The 20297-nt window shown below is 36.8% G+C and overlaps 2 protein-coding genes across 2 annotated transcripts in view; one reads left to right on the top strand and one right to left on the bottom strand.

The window, feature by feature from the left end:
• LOC138332159 (leukocyte receptor cluster member 1 homolog) overlaps positions 1 to 9096 on the top strand; it is a 10158-nt gene extending 1062 nt beyond the window's left edge. Inside the window, exons 2-7 of the mRNA XM_069280145.1 lie at positions 1710 to 1809; positions 5856 to 6083; positions 6451 to 6571; positions 7174 to 7240; positions 7509 to 7611; positions 8331 to 9096. Of these exons, the coding sequence (XP_069136246.1) occupies positions 1710 to 1809; positions 5856 to 6083; positions 6451 to 6571; positions 7174 to 7240; positions 7509 to 7611; positions 8331 to 8612 (901 nt within the window). The 3' untranslated portion in view covers positions 8613 to 9096. The remainder of the gene's footprint in view (positions 1 to 1709; positions 1810 to 5855; positions 6084 to 6450; positions 6572 to 7173; positions 7241 to 7508; positions 7612 to 8330) is intronic.
• A 7349-nt stretch (positions 9097 to 16445) lies between these two features.
• Positions 16446 to 20297, bottom strand: part of LOC138332160 (serine/threonine-protein kinase 36-like) — a 70944-nt gene continuing 67092 nt past the window's right edge. The window contains exons 31-33 of the mRNA XM_069280146.1: positions 19997 to 20069; positions 18537 to 18633; positions 16446 to 17819 (exon numbers count right to left, since the gene is read on the bottom strand). Coding sequence (XP_069136247.1) covers positions 17622 to 17819; positions 18537 to 18633; positions 19997 to 20069 — 368 coding nt within the window. The 3' untranslated portion in view covers positions 16446 to 17621. The remainder of the gene's footprint in view (positions 17820 to 18536; positions 18634 to 19996; positions 20070 to 20297) is intronic.

Here is a 20297-nt window from a genome sequence, read left to right on the forward strand (position 1 = left end):
GATATGTTCACAACATTAATATCGCGACACTAGTTCAGTTACAAGCATGATACATCAACTCAACTGGCCAACATTACAGACACGACGGCTACACACAAGATTGATACTTTTCAACAAAATAATACACAATATAGTTGCGGTCGAATACCAGACCAATTACTCATACCAGTAGACCACAGAACCAGACACTCCAATCCACACTCCTTCAGACAAATTTCTGCTACAAAGGACACATACAAATATTCATTTTTCCCACAAACAAAAACACAATGGAATCTCCTCCCTGTAGCAGCAGTACAATGCACTACACTCGAGGACTTCAAGGTACATATTTCCAACGTAGCCCTTGAAGCCCTCACACATTAGTTCTGCACACACCTTTCATCTACTAAAAAAAAAAAAAAAAATCACAAATTTAATCCCTTCACACCCTTGCATCCCTACAGATCACAGTGACATAATCGTCATATTTATATAAATTGAAGAAGAACATCTGCATGATATCTACAAAAATGTATATCTACACCTAAGCTTATATTGTATTATATTGACCACCTTCATATATCTGAAATTTATGTCAATTGGAATATGTAGAATCTGTTAACCCTCACTCTCGATTACATTATTGTGAATGTCATTATCTCTTGCACTTCTGACTTCTTCCTTACATTAATTTAAGGTAGCAGCAACTGCATATTTTTGTTTTGTTCTTGAGACTAATCAGGTGCGAGGGTTACCGTCTTACGTTCTGAAGCAGGTTGTCATTTCATGAGATGTCATATTTTTTAAATGAAAAGTTATGACCTTTCTTCTAAATCTTCCATCCTTAAAGCAAGGATTAGACACTGTGAAATTTGTTAAGCTTTGCATTGGTTTTCATTTGACTCGATAAGACAAGTAATCTGTTGAGAAAAATGGTTTTCATTCCTGGTTCATAATTATCTCATGTGGTGTTTAGTAGTGTAAAGAGACAGTGACAAATGCATCTCACTTGAAATGTTAAGTGGACAACTACACACATCTATTAGTGAGCACTGCAATTGGATCCTACCGCTGCCACCAATTGTAGCGAAAAACTGCGGGAGTTGTATAATTACGTATTCCCAGTCTGCAGCCCTTGGTTGATGCCTTCGAGGGTAGCGTCAGGCACCCGCCACAATACCCGAGTTTTGATTTAAGTAAAGTAGGTCGTCGAGTAAAACATAATTCAACGCCGTAATAAAGTTCCATGTGTATTCAGCAACAATAGCATTTACAGGATACAGTTACAGTTCACAGGATAACCACTGCTCTTTCTAGCATAGAAACATGCACTTTGTAAACAGTAATCCAACTAACACCTGGACTCCGTCATTTAAACCAGCAAACACTTGAACTCCGTCATTCAAACCAGCAAAGACTTGAATTCTGTCATTTAAACCAGCTAACACCTGAACTCCCCGAGCTTCAGTTTCGTGGCCCTTTTTATACCAAACATACAGGAGCGCTGCAGGAGCAATAAATTTGAGGGATTACAAAGAGAAAACCACCGGCCAATGCTTAGTGCATGGCAACTGCCCCATATAGGATTCAAACTCTTGACCCAGAGTTGGAGGGCTTGTGGTAATATGTCTTATTAACTTCTAGGCCACCATGGTCCCAAATGAAACTAATATTTCTGTTATTTGTAAATCTATGATGTCAAACAATAACATATTTTCTTACCACAGTTGGCATGTACGTAACAAGGATAACATCGAGAGGGTTCGCAGGGATGAAGCAAAAGCAGCAGAGGAAGAAAAAGAGAGACTGAGGAAGGTTGCTCTAGCTGTAAGTATATTATATAGGAGGAGAAAGAGAGAATGAGGAAGGTTGCTCTATCTGCAAATTGTAAGTATATTGTATAGAAGGAGAAAGAGAGACTGAGAAAAGTTGCTCTGACTGTAAGTATATTGTATAGGAGGAGAAAGAGAGACTGAGGAAGGTTGCTCTAGCTGTAAGTATATTGTATAGGAGGAGAAAGAGAGACTGAGGAAGGTTGCTCTAGCTGTAAGTATATTGTATAGGAGGAGAAAGAGAGACTGAGGAAGGTTTCTCTAGCTGTAAGTATATTGTATAGGAGGAGAAAGAGAGACTGAGGAAGGTTGCTCTGACTGTAAGTATATTGTATAGGAAGAGAAAGAGAGACTGGTAAGGTTGCTGTAGCTGTAAGTATATTGTATAGGAGGAGAAAGCGAGCCTGAGGAAGGTTGCTGTAGCTGTAAGTATATTGTATAGGAGGAGAAAGTGAGACTGAGGAAGGTTGCTCTAGCTGTACGTTTGTTGTATAGGAGGAGAAAGAGAGACTGAGGAAGGTTGCTGTAGCTGTAAGTATATTGTATAGGAGGAGAAAGAGAGACTGAGGAAGGTTGCTCTAGCTGTAAGTATATTGTATAGGAGGAGAAAGTGAGACTGAGGAAGGTTGCTCTAGCTGTAAGTATATTGTATAGGAGGAGAAAGAGAGACTGAGGAAGGTTTCTCTAGCTGTAAGTATATTGTATAGGAGGAGAAAGAGAGACTGAGGAAGGTTGCTCTGACTGTAAGTATATTGTATAGGAAGAGAAAGAGAGACTGAGGAAGGTTGCTGTAGCTGTAAGTATATTGTATAGGAGGAGAAAGCGAGCCTGAGGAAGGTTGCTGTAGCTGTAAGTATATTGTATAGGAGGAGAAAGCGAGCCTGAGGAATGTTGCTGTAGCTGTAAGTATATTGTATAGGAGGAGAAAGAGAGACTGAGGAAGGTTGCTCTAGCTGTAAGTATATTATATAGAAGGAGAAAGAGAGACTGGGAAGGTTGCTCTAGCTGTAAGTATATTGTATAGGAGGAGAAAGAGAGACTGAGTAGCTGTAAGTATATTATATAGAAGGAGAAAGAGAGACTGGGAAGGTTGCTCTAGCTGTAAGTATATTGTATAGGAGGAGAAAGAGAGACTGAGGAAGGTTGCTCTAGCTATAAGTATATTATATAGGAGGAGAAAGAGAGACTGGGAAGGTTGCTCTAGCTGCAAATTGTAAGTAAATTGTATAGAAGGAGAAAGAGAGACTGAGAAAAGTTGCTCTGACTGTAAGTATATTGTATAGGAGGAGAAAGAGAGACTGAGGAAGGTTGCTGTAGTAGCTGTACGTATATTGTATAGGAGGAGAAAGAGAGACTGGGAAGGTTGCTCTAGCTGTAAGTATATTGTATAGGAGGAGAAAGCGAGCCTGAGGAAGGTTGCTGTAGCTGAAAGTATATTGTATAGGAGGAGAAAGTGAGACTGAGGAAGGTTGCTCTAGCTGTACGTTTGTTGTATAGGAGGAGAAAGAGAGACTGAGGAAGGTTGCTGTAGCTGTAAGTATATTGTATAGGAGGAGAAAGAGAGACTGAGGAAGGTTGCTCTAGCTGTAAGTATATTGTATAGGAGGAGAAAGTGAGACTGAGGAAGGTTGCTCTAGCTGTAAGTATATTGTATAGGAGGAGAAAGAGAGACTGAGGAAGGTTTCTCTAGCTGTAAGTATATTGTATAGGAGGAGAAAGAGAGACTGAGGAAGGTTGCTCTGACTGTAAGTATATTGTATAGGAAGAGAAAGAGAGACTGAGGAAGGTTGCTGTAGCTGTAAGTATATTGTATAGGAGGAGAAAGCGAGCCTGAGGAAGGTTGCTGTAGCTGTAAGTATATTGTATAGGAGGAGAAAGCGAGCCTGAGGAATATGTTGCTGTAGCTGTAAGTATATTGTATAGGAGGAGAAAGAGAGACTGGGAAGGTTGCTCTAGCTGTAAGTTTGTTGTATAGGAGGAGAAAGAGAGACTGAGGAAGGTTGCTCTAGCTATAAGTATATTATATAGGAGGAGAAAGAGAGACTGGGAAGGTTGCTCTAGCTGCAAATTGTAAGTAAATTGTATAGAAGGAGAAAGAGAGACTGAGAAAAGTTGCTCTGACTGTAAGTATATTGTATAGGAGGAGAAAGAGAGACTGAGGAAGGTTGCTGTAGCTGTACGTATATTGTATAGGAGGAGAAAGAGAGACTGGGAAGGTTGCTCTAGCTGTAAGTATATTGTATAGGAGGAGAAAGAGAGACTGAGGAAGGTTTCTCTAGCTGTAAGTATATTGTATAGGAGGAGAAACGGAGACTGAGGAAGGTTGCTCTGACTGTAAGTATATTGTATAGGAAGAGAAAGAGAGACTGAGGAAGGTTGCTGTAGCTGTAAGTATATTGTATAGGAGGAGAAAGCGAGCATGAGGAAGGTTACTGTAGCTGTAAGTATATTGTATAGGAGGAGAAAGTGAGACTGAGGAAGGTTGCTGTAGCTGTAAGTATATTGTATAGGAGGAGAAAGTGAGACTGAGGAAGGTTGCTCTAGCTGTACGTTTGTTGTATAGGAGGAGAAAGAGAGACTGAGGAAGGTTGCTGTAGCTGTAAGTATATTGTATAGGAGGAGAAAGCGAGCCTGAGGAAGGTTACTGTAGCTGTAAGTATATTGTATAGGAGGAGAAAGAGAGACTGAGGAAGGTTGCTCTAGCTGTAAGTATATTTTATAGGAGGAGAAAGAGAGACTGAGGAAGGTTTCTCTAGCTGTACGTTTGTTGTATAGGAGGAGAAAGAGAGACTGAGGAAGGTTTCTCTAGCTGTAAGTATATTGTATAGGAGGAGAAAGAGAGACTGAGGAAGGTTGCTCTAGCTGTAAGTATATTGTATAGGAGGAGAAAGAGAGACTGAGGAAGGTTGCTCTAGCTGTAAGTATATTGTATAGGAGGAGAAAGAGAGACTGAGGAAGGTTGCTCTAGCTGTAAGTATATTGTATAGGAGGAGAAAGAGAGACTGAGGAAGGTTGCTCTAGCTGTAAGTATATTGTATAGGAGGAGAAAGAGAGACTGAGGAAGGTTTCTCTAGCTGTAAGTATATTGTATAGTAGGAGAAAGAGAGACTGAGGAAGGTTGCTCTAGCTGTAAGTATATTGTATAGGAGGAGAAAGAGAGACTGAGGAAGGTTGCTCTAGCTGTAAGTATATTGTATAGGAGAGAGAAGAGAGACTGATGAGGAAGGTTGCTCTGACTGTAAGTATATTGTATAGGAGAAAAAGAGAGAGAGACTGAGAGAAGGGAAAGAGAGACTGAGGAAGGTTGCTCTAGCTGTAAGTATATTGTATAGGAAGAAAAAGAGAGACTGAGGAAGGTTGCTGTAGCTGTAAGTATATTGTATAGGAGGAGAAAGCGAGTCTGAAGAAGGTTTCTCTAGCTGTAAGTATATTGTATAGGAGGAGAAAGGGAGACTGAGGAAGGTTGCTCTAGCTGTACGTTTGTTGTATAGGAGGAGAAAGAGAGACTGAGGAAGGTTGCTGTAGCTGTAAGTTTGTTGTATAGGAGGAGAAAGAGAGACTGAGGAAGGTTGCTGTAGCTGTAAGTTTGTTGTATAGGAGGAGAAAGAGAGACTGAGGAAGGTTGCTGTAGCTGTAAGTATATTGTATAGGAGGGAAAGAGAGACTGAGGAAGGTTGCTCTGACTGTAAGTATATATATAGTCACCTAGATTTTATGCTATAAAAAGATTTGTCCATTTTGTGCCATTTTCATATTTTTATTTAAGACACAAAAATAAAATCCATTCCAATTTGATAGAGTGCGTGGGACTTCATTTTATCTTGGGATGGGACCTTATTTATAGAATATCCTGCATTCAAAGTCTGAATTTGAATTTAAAAATCGTGAGTCTTGATAGAAAATTGCTCAATATGATCACTGTATTAGTATAAGATTTTTATAAAAAAATCACATTTTGTTGAAAGTAAGTTATAGATCTATACAATGCATTTATTATAGCTATTGTAGAAATTTGATTACATGTACAGAAATGTTTTGTAGGAACAAGAGGCCAGAACAGATATCTTACGGAAAAAGGCTAGACAACAGAGGATAACATCAACAGCAAGCAGCACAGTTACCTCCCCTGAACAGATACAGGACACAGATGTTAAAGATGAAGAAACTGAAGAGAAAACCAAACTAGATGTATACAGTTCAAACAGTCTCGTCTCTGACATATACACAGGGTCAGGAGGTCATATCAACTTCTTCAAGGACACAGAAGGGGTAAGTGTAGACGGACAAATTATTATTTCTTAGGAGACAAAAATTCAATGTCTGGTAACAAGTCCCTCTCTGATAATATACATGTGTCAATAAGCATGTGTCTGGTAATAAGCCCATGTCTGGAAGTAAACCAATGTCTGATAATAAGCCCATGTCTGGTAATAAGCCATTGTTTGGAAGTAAACCTGTCTAGAAATTAGCCTATATCTGGTGAAAAGGTCATGTCTGCATGTTTGTAAGTTGATGTCTGGATGCAAACCCCTAATTTTAGGTCATCTGACCTTTAGGGTCAAGAGGGACTGTTGTGCTAGTAGTCAGATGACTGTTAAGTCATTAAATATAGCTTAAATTTTGTTTGATCTTGTAGGTCTCCACAGGGAAGCATAACATTGATCATGAAGCAGAGAAAAAAGCTGAAAAAGAAGAATGGGAGAAAAAAATGGGGATATTAACTTATCTAGGTCAAAGTTCACTGGAAAGTCAAGGAGGTAAGCTCATTTAGTCCTATCTAAAAAAAAAGCACATGTTTATGCGTAATGCATTGTCATATGATTATATAAGCAGCTACAATGAGATGGAATATGAATTTTGGACCCTACGGAAGTGGTCTAAATGAGGATGTGGTCTGTATACAGCAATGGTCGCTAAAGCAGTATTCACTGTATATGATATCATTCTGAAAAATATATACAGACACTATTTTAGAGATAGCTAAGTAGTTGATTGTATATTAAGAGAATCTTACATGAGTGGCTATGTGATATGAAGTTTATCAAACAAGTTCAATAATTTGATATGCAACAAGCCTTTAGGTAAGTGAAACTTTTACTTTAATCTGTATATAAAAATGTAGAAATCTGGCTTGGATGCGATGTTTTCCCGTCTACTGAGAAAATCCTGTGACATCATATTTAGATTACGATATCAAAACTGCTTGTGACGTCATAAAAGTGTTATCACACTTGTGTCTTACGATATTTAAGACATAGCTGTATGACATGGCTGGGCAGGCCAGTTGTGTGATACATTGTATGTATTAATTAATTATTACTGCACAGCACACAGTACATAGATGAACATTTTTATACAGGATCAGCTCCATGGTATGCTAAAAAAAGAAAGATTAAAGAGGATGAAGATGATGTTCAAAGGAAAAGGTAAATTATAAAGCTTGATTTTCAAGATAGTTGTAGAAAGTATTGAATTGTATTGTTACACACAACAGTTACATTCAGGAAAAGCTTTTGATAATAAAAATAATCAAAATAACTCAGAAAAATCACTTGCATATAAATATAGCAAAACATGAAGAACGTACAAAATTTAAAGTGTTAATTATTTTATATACATATTTGAGAGATGATGTTGCAGGTGTTGAGTGATTTTAATCATCTGAGTCCTTGTCAAACTCCTTTATTTCAACAGAGAGCACAAGGATGCCAAATTAAAGGACTCCCTGGATCCCATCCACAAACTCCATGGATACCTGAGAAAGAAAAGTCACAAGGATAAAGATCACAAACACAAGGTATACGCCGTTTGTTCTATCACATTAGGCGAAACATCACCTATAAGTACGGACAATGTAGAATCTGATTGTCCATATACGGGTCTAAAATGCCAAGCCTTGCAGAGTCATGATACATACTTGTCAAAAAGTTTATGAACAAAGTATACAAAGAATGATCAGTAAACAAAGTAGGATCTTTGTAATGTTCCATGTATAATGTATTCTGGTAACCTTCCTAGTACTTATAATATGGCCTATATAGCTTATAGTGAAACCTCTCTTTAATATATCATAGGTATACTTAACTTTATTATTTGCTTAGGCTTTCATACATGTATCTATACATCAATTCAAATTACAAATATCTAAAAAAAAGTGTTATTTTAATCTTAATATAAGATTTCAACTTTGTTTTATACAAATAGTGAAACAATAAATTGGAACACATGAAAAGTTTAAGAGTGAAATGTTAATGGTTGGGCAGAGTTTAAGTCTTCAGATTTTGGGGTGACAAAGTTTGACTACTGGTATTTCAAAACTCATTCATTTCTGAAGACATATTTGAACTCTTCTAAATCAAAGACTTAAAGAGTGAGTTCATAATGTGAATTTTTAGGGGTGAAAGAATTAAAATCTGTTGCACAGTCTTCAAAGTGGTTAGCCCCTTACCCTAAAATATTTTGTGCTGTCGAATGTTCAGTTCATGCAATTGTATGTTAATGATTTAATGTTGACAGCACAAACAACACAAACATAAACACAAGAAAGACAAGGAGAGGTCAGAGGAAAGGTCAAAAGCTGTCAAAGTTCAAGGGTCAAAGAGTATTGATCAATTACGTGCAGAAAGACTCAAAAGGGAGGCTGCTGAAAGAAAGAAAACATCTGAACTGATGGCAAAGGTCAGAGGTGAAAAGACAGAGGAAAGTTCAGAGGTCAAGGAAGTGAGTGATAGAGACCGTCCATACAATTCCCAATATAACCCAGACTTTGTGAGAAAGCCAAGGAAACATTACTCCTGATAGGGAACGATACAACAGGACAGCATGTATATTAATGGGACGATTCAAACCAGGCAAAATCAACTACCCAAACAGATAACCTAATTTTGTGTTTTGATGCTATACAACTTTTTAGAGCATTTTAATTATTAGTCATCATGTTTCGTCCGTCGTCGTCCGCCGTCCGCCGTCCGCCGTGCGCCGTGCGCCGTCCGCCGTCCGCCGTGCGTTAACTTTTCACATTTTGAACTTCTTCTCAAGTTCTACCAGTGGGATTTGGCTGAAACTTGCATGAAATGTTCCTGACACGGTCCCGACAAAGTGTTGTTATTTTTCGGGTTGATCCGAAATCCAAGATGGCCGCCACAGCCGCCATCTTGAAAACACATTTTGAACTTCTTCTCAAGTTCTACCAGTGGGATTTGGCTGAAACTTGCATGAAATGATCCTGACACGGTCCCGACAAAGTGTTGTTATTTTTCGGGTCGATCCGAAATCCAAGATGGCCGCCACAGCCGCCATCTTGAAAACACATTTTGAACTTCTTCTCAAGTTCTACCAGTGGGATTTGGCTGAAACTTGCATGAAATGATCCTGACATGGTCCCGACAAAGTGTTGTTATTTTTCGGGTCGATCCGAAATCCAAGATGGCCGCCACAGCCGCCATCTTGAAAACACATTTTGAACTTCTTCTCAAGTTCTACCAGTGGGATTTGGCTGAAACTTGCATGAAATGATCCTGACATGGTCCCGACCCGACAAAGTGTTGTTATTTTTCGGGTCGATCCGAAATCCAAGATGGCTGCCACAGCCGCCATCTTGAAAACACATTTTGAACTTCTTCTCAAGTTCTACCAGTGGGATTTGGCTTAAACTTGCATGAAATGATCCTGACACGGTTCCGACAAAGTGTTGTTATTTTTTGGGTCGATCTGAAATCCAAGATGGCCGCCACAGCCGCTATCTTGAAAACACATTTTGAACTTCTTCTCAAGTTCTACCGGTGGGATTTGGCTGAAACTTGCATGAAATGATCCTGACACGGTCCCAACAAAGTGTTGTTATTTTTCGGGTCAATCCGAAATCCAAGATGGCCGCCACAGCCGTCATCTTGAAAACACATTTTGAACTTCTTCTCAAGTTCTACCAATGGGATTTGGCTGAAACTTGCATGAAATGATCCTGACACGGTCCCGACAAAGTGTTGTTATTTTTCGGGTCGATCTGAAATCCAACATGGCCGCCACATCCGCCATCTTGAAAACACATTTTGAACTTCTTCTCAAGTTCTACCAGTGGGATTTGGCTGAAACTTGCATGAAATGATCCTGACATGGTCACGACAAAGTGTTGTTATTTTTCGGGTCGATCCGAAATCCAAGATGGCCGCCACAGCCGCCATCTTGAAAACACATTTTGAACTTCTTCTCAAGTTCTACCAGTGGGATTTGGCTTAAACTTGCATGAAATGATCCTGACACGGTTCCGACAAAGTGTTGTTATTTTTTGGGTCGATCTGAAATCCAAGATGGCCGCCACAGCCGCTATCTTGAAAACACATTTTGAACTTCTTCTCAAGTTCTACCGGTGGGATTTGGCTGAAACTTGCATGAAATGATCCTGACACGGTCCCGACAAAGTGTTGTTATTTTTCGGGTCGATCCGAAATCCAAGATGGCCGCCACAGCCGCCATCTTGAAAACACATTTTGAACTTCTTCTCAAGTTCTACCAGTGCGATTTGGCTGAAACTTGCATGAAATGATCCTGACATGGTCCTGACAAAGTGTTGTTATTTTTCGGGTCAATCCGAAATCCAAGATGGCCGCCACAGCCGCCATCTTGAAAACACATTTTGAACTTCTTCTCAAGTTCTACCAGTGGGATTTGGCTGAAACTTGCATGAAATGATCCTGACACGGTCCCGGCAAAGTGTTGTTATTTTTCGGGTCGATCTGAAATCCAACATGGCCGCCACAGCCGCCATCTTGAAAACACATTTTGAACTTCTTCTCAAGTTCTACCTGTGGGATTTGGCTGAAACTTGCATGAAATGATCCTGACATGGTCCCGACAAAGTGTTGTTATTTTTCGGGTCGATCTGAAATCCAAGATGGCGGCCACAGCCACCATCTTGAAAACACATTTTGAACTTCTTCTCAAGTTCTACCGGTGCGATTTGACTGAAACTTGCATGAAATGATCCTGACATGGTCCCGACAAAGTGTTGGTATTTTTCGGGTCGATCCGAAATCCAAGATGGCCGCCACAGCCGCCATCTTGAAAACACATTTTGAACTTCTTCTCAAGTTCTACCTTTGGGATTTGGCTGAAACTTGCATGAAATGATCCTGACATGGTCCCGACAAAGTGTTGTTATTTTTCGGGTCAATCCGAAATCCAAGATGGCCGCCACAGCCGCCATCTTGAAAACACATTTTGAACTTCTTCTCAAGTTCTACCTTTGGGATTTGGCTGAAACTTGCATAAAATTATCCTGACACGGTCCCGAAAAAGTGTTGTTATTTTTCGGGTCGATCCTAAATCCAAGATGGCCGCCACAACCGCCATCTTGAAAACACATTTTGAACTTCTTCTCAAGTTCTACCTTTGGGATTTGGCTGAAACTTACATGAAATGATCCTGACATGGTCCCGACAAAGTATTGTTACATCTCTGGTTGATCCCAAATCGAAGATGACTACCATGACACTATATCTAAGTAATTTCCTATATGTTAAGGCCCTTGGGCCTCTTGTTTGAAATAAAATTTGTTGTAAGAAATTGAAAATTATCCTGACATGATCCTGACAAAGTGACACTATATATAATTAATTTTACTATTGTCAAGGTAGTCAGATGACCGTTAAGGCCCTTTGGGCCTCTTGTTTTAATTAGCATTTATATAATTGAAACATTTTCAGAATTTTAGTTGTCTGCAAAATGAGCGAAATTTAATTGCATACAAAAATACGTTGGTTTTTCTAATGATAAATTTTTATTAGTTTTCATACTGAATCCAAATATCCGATTGGCATACTTTTCCTTCATATACTATGAAGAAAAAATCTGAGAACGGCGCGAAAATCTGACGTAATCACGTCACAATACATAGAGACGACGACATTGCGTATTAATTTAATTAGAAAAAATAATCTATTGAAAAATCAATAGAGACGTATGCTTAAACGTATATTCTGTTATCAAGGAGTCTGAAAAATTAATTATAAGCATTGATGTAGCTATCGTTTTAACTTCATAGAGTTATGAAATAAATTTTTTTGCAAACTTATGTGAGAATCTGCTATGCAGATTCACACAGTTTGCAAACAAAATTTATTTCATAACCCTATGAAGTTAAAAAATAGTTACATCAATGCTTAAATGATTAAAAGTGATGTAACCTAATCTCTGTGATTTACTCTGAAACTGGAAATTTTAAATCAATAATTAAACCTGAATAAAAGACTTTTGGGGTGATAGCCTAAGAGAACATTGCTATTACTTAAATGACAAATCTCAAATCAAAGTTGTAGAGATCAGATGTGAATGAACTCTCATTAAATCAGATACTTGGCTGCTTTATGTAATATGGGCATTTTCTTTTAAGTGTGGTAATTACATGACAAGTATATTTTACTAAAGAAGTTAAACATTACCTGTGTGTTACATTAAATATTTTTGTACGACTTTAATGTGTTCATTAAATCTATTATGAATCACAAACACTGAAAGTGTCCTTGTTATTTCTCTTTCCGTTCATTTTTCAATCAGAACTGGTGCAAGAATTACGTTGATATCGTCATCATTTGATCGTAACTGAAGCCTATGATTGATTTGTAAACACATTATTCTCAATTGTTTGGTTGATTGGTTGGCCCCAACTATGTCCAAGGGTTACATGATGATATTAGGCCAGTAGTTATACTATCAAGGGTATAAAGCTTGTTCCAGTGATTGACTTTGATTTATTTATCAGAGGCCTGGTGGACCTGTCCTGTATCATTCACAGGTGTGGAGTTATTTCTAATGAACATACGGTTACACTGAGCAAACCCACTCAGATTGCAAACTCTTCAAGCAAGTTATGGACCAAATGATTTTATTTCTTCGATTGAAAAAAATATCTTAGAATTTAAGGATGATGTTTTTACCACTAGCCTAAACTTCATAGCTGAATGACACACACTTAGATCAAGATATTTCAGACCGAATTGAATGACTCTGATTGAAGTGTAATAAAATCACTGTTCTATCAGGCCACATGGAGCTTGAGCTAGGAGAAAACATTCAAAGTTGTCATGCTCAAGGTACAGTACTTCCTTAACATTTTGTTTGGTTTAGTTAACATCAATCAAATACTCTGGTCTTTGATATAAATAATTACCCTTATTTGTAAACTATAAGGCAGTGGAAAGTGCACATTTTGGGAGATTACAACTTATAGTAATATGTAACATCATTCCCCACTACATACTTCTTGTCACTTTATACTTCAGACAAGGATAATTAAATGATCATGCTGAGCTTATTATAATAAGTATTGGATGTTTGTGACAAATCTGATGAACTGAACTGCTAAGCTTTAAATGAAAGAAAGAAAACAAATATTTGTTTTGCTTTCACTTTTATTGGTGTTTATTGGTGTTTCAGTTTGAATAATTTTATAAATATACCATACATTGCAACATTGACAGCCACATACTCATTCATACAACATACACTATTTCCAGGAAAATATTATGGCCAATCAGGAAATCAAGTACCCATATCCCATTAATTTAATGTCATTTTATTTCTCTAAACCAAATCTTAAAATCTTAAACAAAAGTCATGCCATCTAAACCTGCCTATATTATCATTATTACATGTATAATTTTTTTTCTGCCAAATATATCTTGGTAGTATATGTTAGGCCAAACAAGATATCCCAGAGGGATCTTGGCGCCCACCTAAGAACGATCTTTGTCTGACAAAGGAAAGAGGGATCTTTTCTCTGCTTTTCAAACTTTTACTACATATTACTACACATGAAATTTGAGAAAGATCCTTTGACTACTTTCTGAGATATATAACAGTAACAAACTTCAATTATCAAAATCCAAGATGGCTACCTGTGCTGTCGACCATCTTGTTCACCGATCGGTCCTAAAATGCAATATGCACAACTAGACCCCTAGAAGAACCTGCACATACAATTTGAGACAGATCCCTTCAGTACATTCTTAGACAAAGCAGAAAAAAACTTCAATTGTCAAAATCCAAGATGGCATCCTGTCGGCCATCTTGTTCACCGATTGGTCCGAAAATGCAATATGCATAACCAGGGACCTATGGGAACCTGCACATGAAATTTGAGACAGATCCCTTCAGTACTTTCTAAGAAATAGTGGTAACAAGCTTCAACTATCAAAATCCAAGATGGCGACCTGTCGGCCATCTCAATCATCAATCGGTCTAAAAAATCAAATATGCACAACTAGGCCCCTAGGGGAACCTGCACATGCAATTTGAGACAGATCCCTTCAGCACTTTCTGAGAAATAGCTGTAACAAACTTCAATTGTCAAAATCCAAGATGGCGGCCTGTCGGCCATCTTGTTCATCGATCGGTCCCAAAATGCAATATGCACAACTAGGCCCCTAGGGGAACCTGCACATGAAATTTGAGAAGAATTCTTTAGGTACTTTCTGAGAAATAGCGGTAACAAACTTTAACTATCAAAATCCAAGATGGCGGCCTGTCGGCCATCTTGTTCATCAATCGGTCCCAAAATGCAATATGCACAACTAAGCCCCTAGGGGAACCTGCACATGCAATTTGAGACAGATCCCTTCAGTACATTCTGAGAAATAGCTGTAACAAACTTCAATTGTCAAAATCCAAGATGGTGGCCTGTCGGCCATCTTGTTCACCGATTGGTCCCAAAATGCAATATGAACAACTAGGGCCCTAGGGGAACCTGTACATGAAATTTGAGAAGAATTCTTTCAGCACTGTCTGAGAGAAATAGCGGTAACAAACTTTAACTATCAAAATCCAAGATGGCGGCCTGTCGCCATCTTGTTACCTGATTGGTCCCAAAATGCAATATGCACATCTAGGCCCCAAGAAAAACTTACATGTGAAATTTGAGAAAGATCCCTTCAGTACATTCTGAGAAATAGCGGTAACAAACTTTAACTATCAAAATCCAAGATGGCTGCCTGGCGGCCATTTTGTTGACCGATTGGTCCCAAAATACAATATGCACAACTAGGGCCCTAGGGGAACCTACATATGAAATTTGAGAAACATCCCTTTAGTACTTTCTGAGAAATAGCGGTAACAAGAATTGTTAACGGACGGAAGGACGGACGGACGGACGGAAGGACGGACCACGGACAAAAAGCGATTTGAATAGCCCACCATCTGTTGATGGTGGGCTAAAAAAACAACAACCTAATAATGTTAGCAGGTTTAGCAGACTAATATAGTCTATGTGTAGATGATTATCTAAAAACATATTTTACATTTAATTAATATCAATAAATAATTCAATTAATATTATAACCGTTATAAGTAATCACCAATTCGCTTGTACTACATGTACTGCATTTCTCTCTCTTCCATACTTAAAAGCGTAACTATATCTTTCATTTCTCTCTCTTCCATACTTAAAAGCGTAACTGTATCTTTATACACACATTTTCACATATATTTGTTACTTCACACATATATACCCACTCATAGGTAGTATATTCTACCTTTAAACACAACACAAAATAGATTATATCATAATTATACAGACTGAGATAATACCAGGTATTCCGATATTCACAAGTACATACAAATACAATTAATTTACATAGTAAATCACCATTTACTACCTAGATACAGGGTAATTTACCCTCCTTATTTAAGTCTTATCATTAATACTCAGCAGATTTACAGAACAGAATTCAATTCCCAGGATATGAGTTCCGTACTGTAATAATTATGGAGCGATGACAAAATCTTCCAAACATTGAATTGAACATCATAAAATATTGAACATTTAAATTCAAACAATGAAATACTAACAATTAGGTGAACTTTAATATTAATATTTATAGAATTATTGCATCCTGGAAAGTAACGATAATTGAATCATTGGAAATCTTCCATCAGCTCTGGTCAATATAATTACAGTATGTATATGTATGTCAATATCATTGTTTGTAATTAGCAGTCGTTTAGGTATGCTTATTAGAAAAGACAACTGGTAAAATGATGCAGAGAATTATGCACATTAAAATACAGGTAATTATTCACTTGTAAAGTACAATGAAGTTTGTTATACCCCAACTTCATTTTCTATAAATTCATGGACGAAATACTGTATAACAAAGTTGTACTGTAGAGTTAATATCCTTACACAAATCAGGATCACAAGATTAAAAGACAATGTATAAAGCACTATAAAATAGAGGTTGGACGGCAATATATGAAGCACAGAGAGTGAGCATTCACGATTTGTGTAATAGATTTGATATTAATAATTCATAAAATATAGGGACAATTGTTGTGTAAAGGAATGAACAATTCTCATCAATAAATGAAATAAAATATATCAGACTGTCTGACATTTTCTTATCTACTAATTGATACCAATATACAATGTACATAGCAATGACGTATAAAGTCTTAGATTGATATGTTAGTCAGTCTATAATGTTTGTATTGACCTTGAAATAAGAAAATATGATGAATCTACCAAACAATATCTGGAACAATACAATCACATGTATTAAGATTGTAACAGTAGCTAGATTCAAGTGTTGTCAATCTTTTACAAAAACAAATCTTGATGTTCTTTTTTTTCAAACTTATGTTAAAAATAAAGACTACACTCAGACAATCAAAATGAAACTTGTCCCAGTTATCTCTGCACTTCAAAGACAGAATTAGTCTAAGAGAACTAGAGGTACTGTAGTAAGAGCTATTTCTCACATTTCTGATAATTCAATAAAATGCCTGTGTACAAAGACAAATATTTGACTTTTGTAAATGGTGACAGAATTAACAGAGTTAATGGATATAATGTGTAAATATCAACTGTGGTACCCAAAATTAATTTCAGATGATTTATTGGATCATTACATGTATATTTTTCCTAGTACAGACATGCACATTGTATACATGAATTAAATTGAGATCCAGTCTAAGAGTGCACTAAATTATGTAATTTTAGGATTTTAATAATTTAAAAAAAATTCTATGAATATTCTTCACTTTCTCAGAATTATAAGTTTGACTGTCACAGTTATGCATCAATGTTTATTAATTTATGTATGTGTAACTCTATGGTGATATTTCATTACCTAAAACAAACATTATTGTGTATATAATATACATGTACTCAATACATATACATTGGAAGGTCTCGTAAAACAATTTTGACTGTACATATCAAAACAGTTGGAATGTTGAATCAGAATTAGTTCTGCATACTTTATATATTTTTTTTTAAGTAGCAATGTCTGCAAGACATAAACAACCCACTTATTGAATTGAGATGGAACGGACATATAAGTAACATTCTATATCCCAACATTTGATTATGGCAGGGCATAAAAATCGGTAACAAATTACAGTGTATACAGTGCACGATTATTGTAACATAAAAATGAGTTATGGATTATAACAACTAGCAATGTTTTAAAATTCACAAAATAACAGGTCACTGATACAGATCAGTGAAAAAATAAATGTTTTATACCAGGTTTACAATCAAATACTGTTAACAGTAAAATTGGAGACAATTTCAAGAACCTATTTCCAGCATTTTTAATATCTGAAATGATTGTTTTTGGAATGTGAAATGGTACTATTGCATCTTAAATCACATTTGCGCATACTGATAAAAATATAAACAAATAAGGTTTGATTTTCAAATGAAAATGAAAAACTGCATTATATAGACTGAAGATGAATGAGACATTTCTTATTTAGTTAACATGATAAATGTATTGAAGTATATATGTGTGATGATGTTAGTACACAGTAGTTTTACCCATGTCCCTGTAAAATTCGCACCAGTTTACTGCTGTGATTGTACACATGAGAACTACTGGAGCCATAACTACTCTGAAAACTGATGCCCACTCCCATGATACTAGGCGGTCGTGAAGCCACAGATCCGGGACGTGGAGTGTTGGCTACGGTGATCGAGTTCAACTTCTCTACTGCCTTCTGGGATACCATTTCCTGTAGAAATGAAAAAAAATATTTGTAAAACAGCTACTTATCATGGCAGCTCAGTGTTTTTCCTGCCTATATATTTGGGGCCGAAATTCGGCCTCATTCCCAATTGTATTTCTTGTTATTTTTTCCCAAATCTATGTCTAAATTTCCCAAAACAGTGAGTTGAAGCGTATTTTGTGTGACGAAACAAAAAAAATCTGGAAATTTCAAGTTTGAACATTGTATTTTAGTATACATTCTTACTATGACTCTTAGAGAAGGATAATTGTTTATTTCTACCTTTTCCAAAATTTCCATAAACACCGTTAAATTTTTTCCCAATTTCCTGCTTTTATCGCACAAAAATTCCCAATTTTCACCAGGTGGCAATTTCCCAAAATACCCAGGAAAAACACTGCAGCTATCAACTGTATCTCTATTCATTAATTTAACACTTTTCAGAATTTCAAATTTACATACTAATTCATAGGATAATCAAAACCATCTGTTCATAGCTTTCTTAATTTGCATGTGACGTTCAGGCAATGAAAATTGATCATTTATGATCAATTAAAAAAACCCAGCGAATTATGATGGAAAATATTCTCATGTGAAAATGGTTCACCATATTAACCAAACATATCAGATAACGTTAAAGCTACCAACATTATATTAACATATTGATTATACATGCATTTGGACTATTTCAACATATCAATGTAAGAAGATATTCCGACCAACCTTTTTGAGATCGTCCATGCGAGTGAGACTCCTGAGAGCTAGTATAGCACTGACTTGAACACTGTGGTGCTGGTCGTTACATGCTAAATCTAGTAACCTGGAGAAATTAACAGAATGTCATAGGGATTCCCTCAATACAAACCACCACAAACCAGTAGTTGGTACAAACTGGTACACAACTAAATATGACATCTAAAATACAGTTTACATCTGGTTAATCAAACAAGTAAAAAGGGTGGGAAGCTGATAGGAGACTATTTGAATACTGACAGAAAATTTAACTAATATAAAAGGAATTTTGTACTTCAATTCTTTATATCTTTGAACTTTATGGTTTATCAGAAAGGGTGCATGATTATATACAGTGCAAAGTACAACAAAACTTATTTCCAAATCATAGATATCTAACACACAGGCACATGTACATGATCTCACTGTTTTATACATTTCAAGCAAGCTCTTTTCACTTAAAATACTGACTGAATTAAAAAAAATTAACACTAAAACTTCTTTTCAGTATATCATGTTTAGTGCACTTACTAAATGAAATCATTAATTATCATGATATTTAAACACGTAAATGAAATGTTATTTAAGTTTTAGCATCAAAGTATCAACAAAAGATCCCCGAAGGATCCTGGCGCACACCAAAGATTGGTCTATGTCTGACAATTATCAGATAGATCTTCTCTACTTTTCAAACTTCAACTATCAAAATAAAAGATGGCAGCCTGTCGGCCATCTTGTTGACCGATCGGTTCTAAAATGCATTATGCACAATAAGCTATAGGGCCCTAGGGCCCTAGGGCCCTAGGGCCCAAGGGGAACCTACATATGAAATTTGAGACAGATCCTTTAAGTACTTTCTGAGAAACAGTGGTAACAAACTTCAACTATCAAAATTTAAGATGGCGACGGGTCAGCCATTTTGTTGACCAATCAGTCCCAAAATGCAATATGCACAACTAGGGCCCTTGGGGAACCTACATATGAAATTTGAGAATGATTCATTTGGCACTTTCTGAGAAATAAAAATAACAAACCCTAACTATCAAAATCCAAGATTGCTGCCTGACGGCCATCTTGTTGACCGATCAGTCCCCAAATGCAATATGCACAACTAGGGCTCTAAGGGAACCTACATATGAAATCTGAGAAAGATCCCTTCAACACTTTCTGAGAAATAGCAATAACAAGAATTGTTAACGGATGGAGACAGACCACGGACGAAAGTTGTTAATGAATAGCCCACCATCTGATGATCGATGGTGGGCTAATATTCTGCTTTACTACTTAACAGCTTTGATTTCTAAAATGAAAAGTATTGAGTCTGCCAAACTTTGAACTCAAACTAGTTTTTTCTCAGCAGACCTATCTGAATCTCCTGTCAATGACCTTTTCGTTTGATATGATAATATGATCTCTATTTTGGAAAATTGTTGATTTCAGAGAAAGCTTACCGTGATATAACTTTGGCTTTCTTGAGGTCTGAACACAGAGTATTGGAATGTAGACTCATATTACCAAACACACCTGTGAATACAGATCAGCATCAACACATTGAAACAATTTACATTTAACAACCATTGTAATGAGGACCAGATGCAATGTCAGAATCAGTGTACGACATTTTTACAACACCAGATTAATCTTCAGACACGTTTCTAGTACAAGAAATTACAATATTTGGACTTCACACTTATTAGGTTTATTCCTACCTGATACAATTTTTGATACTAATTATAACTATAGATATCCTGA

The sequence above is a fragment of the Argopecten irradians genome, chromosome 9 (assembly GCF_041381155.1).
Source record: "Argopecten irradians isolate NY chromosome 9, Ai_NY, whole genome shotgun sequence".
NCBI lineage: Eukaryota > Metazoa > Mollusca > Bivalvia > Pectinida > Pectinidae > Argopecten > Argopecten irradians.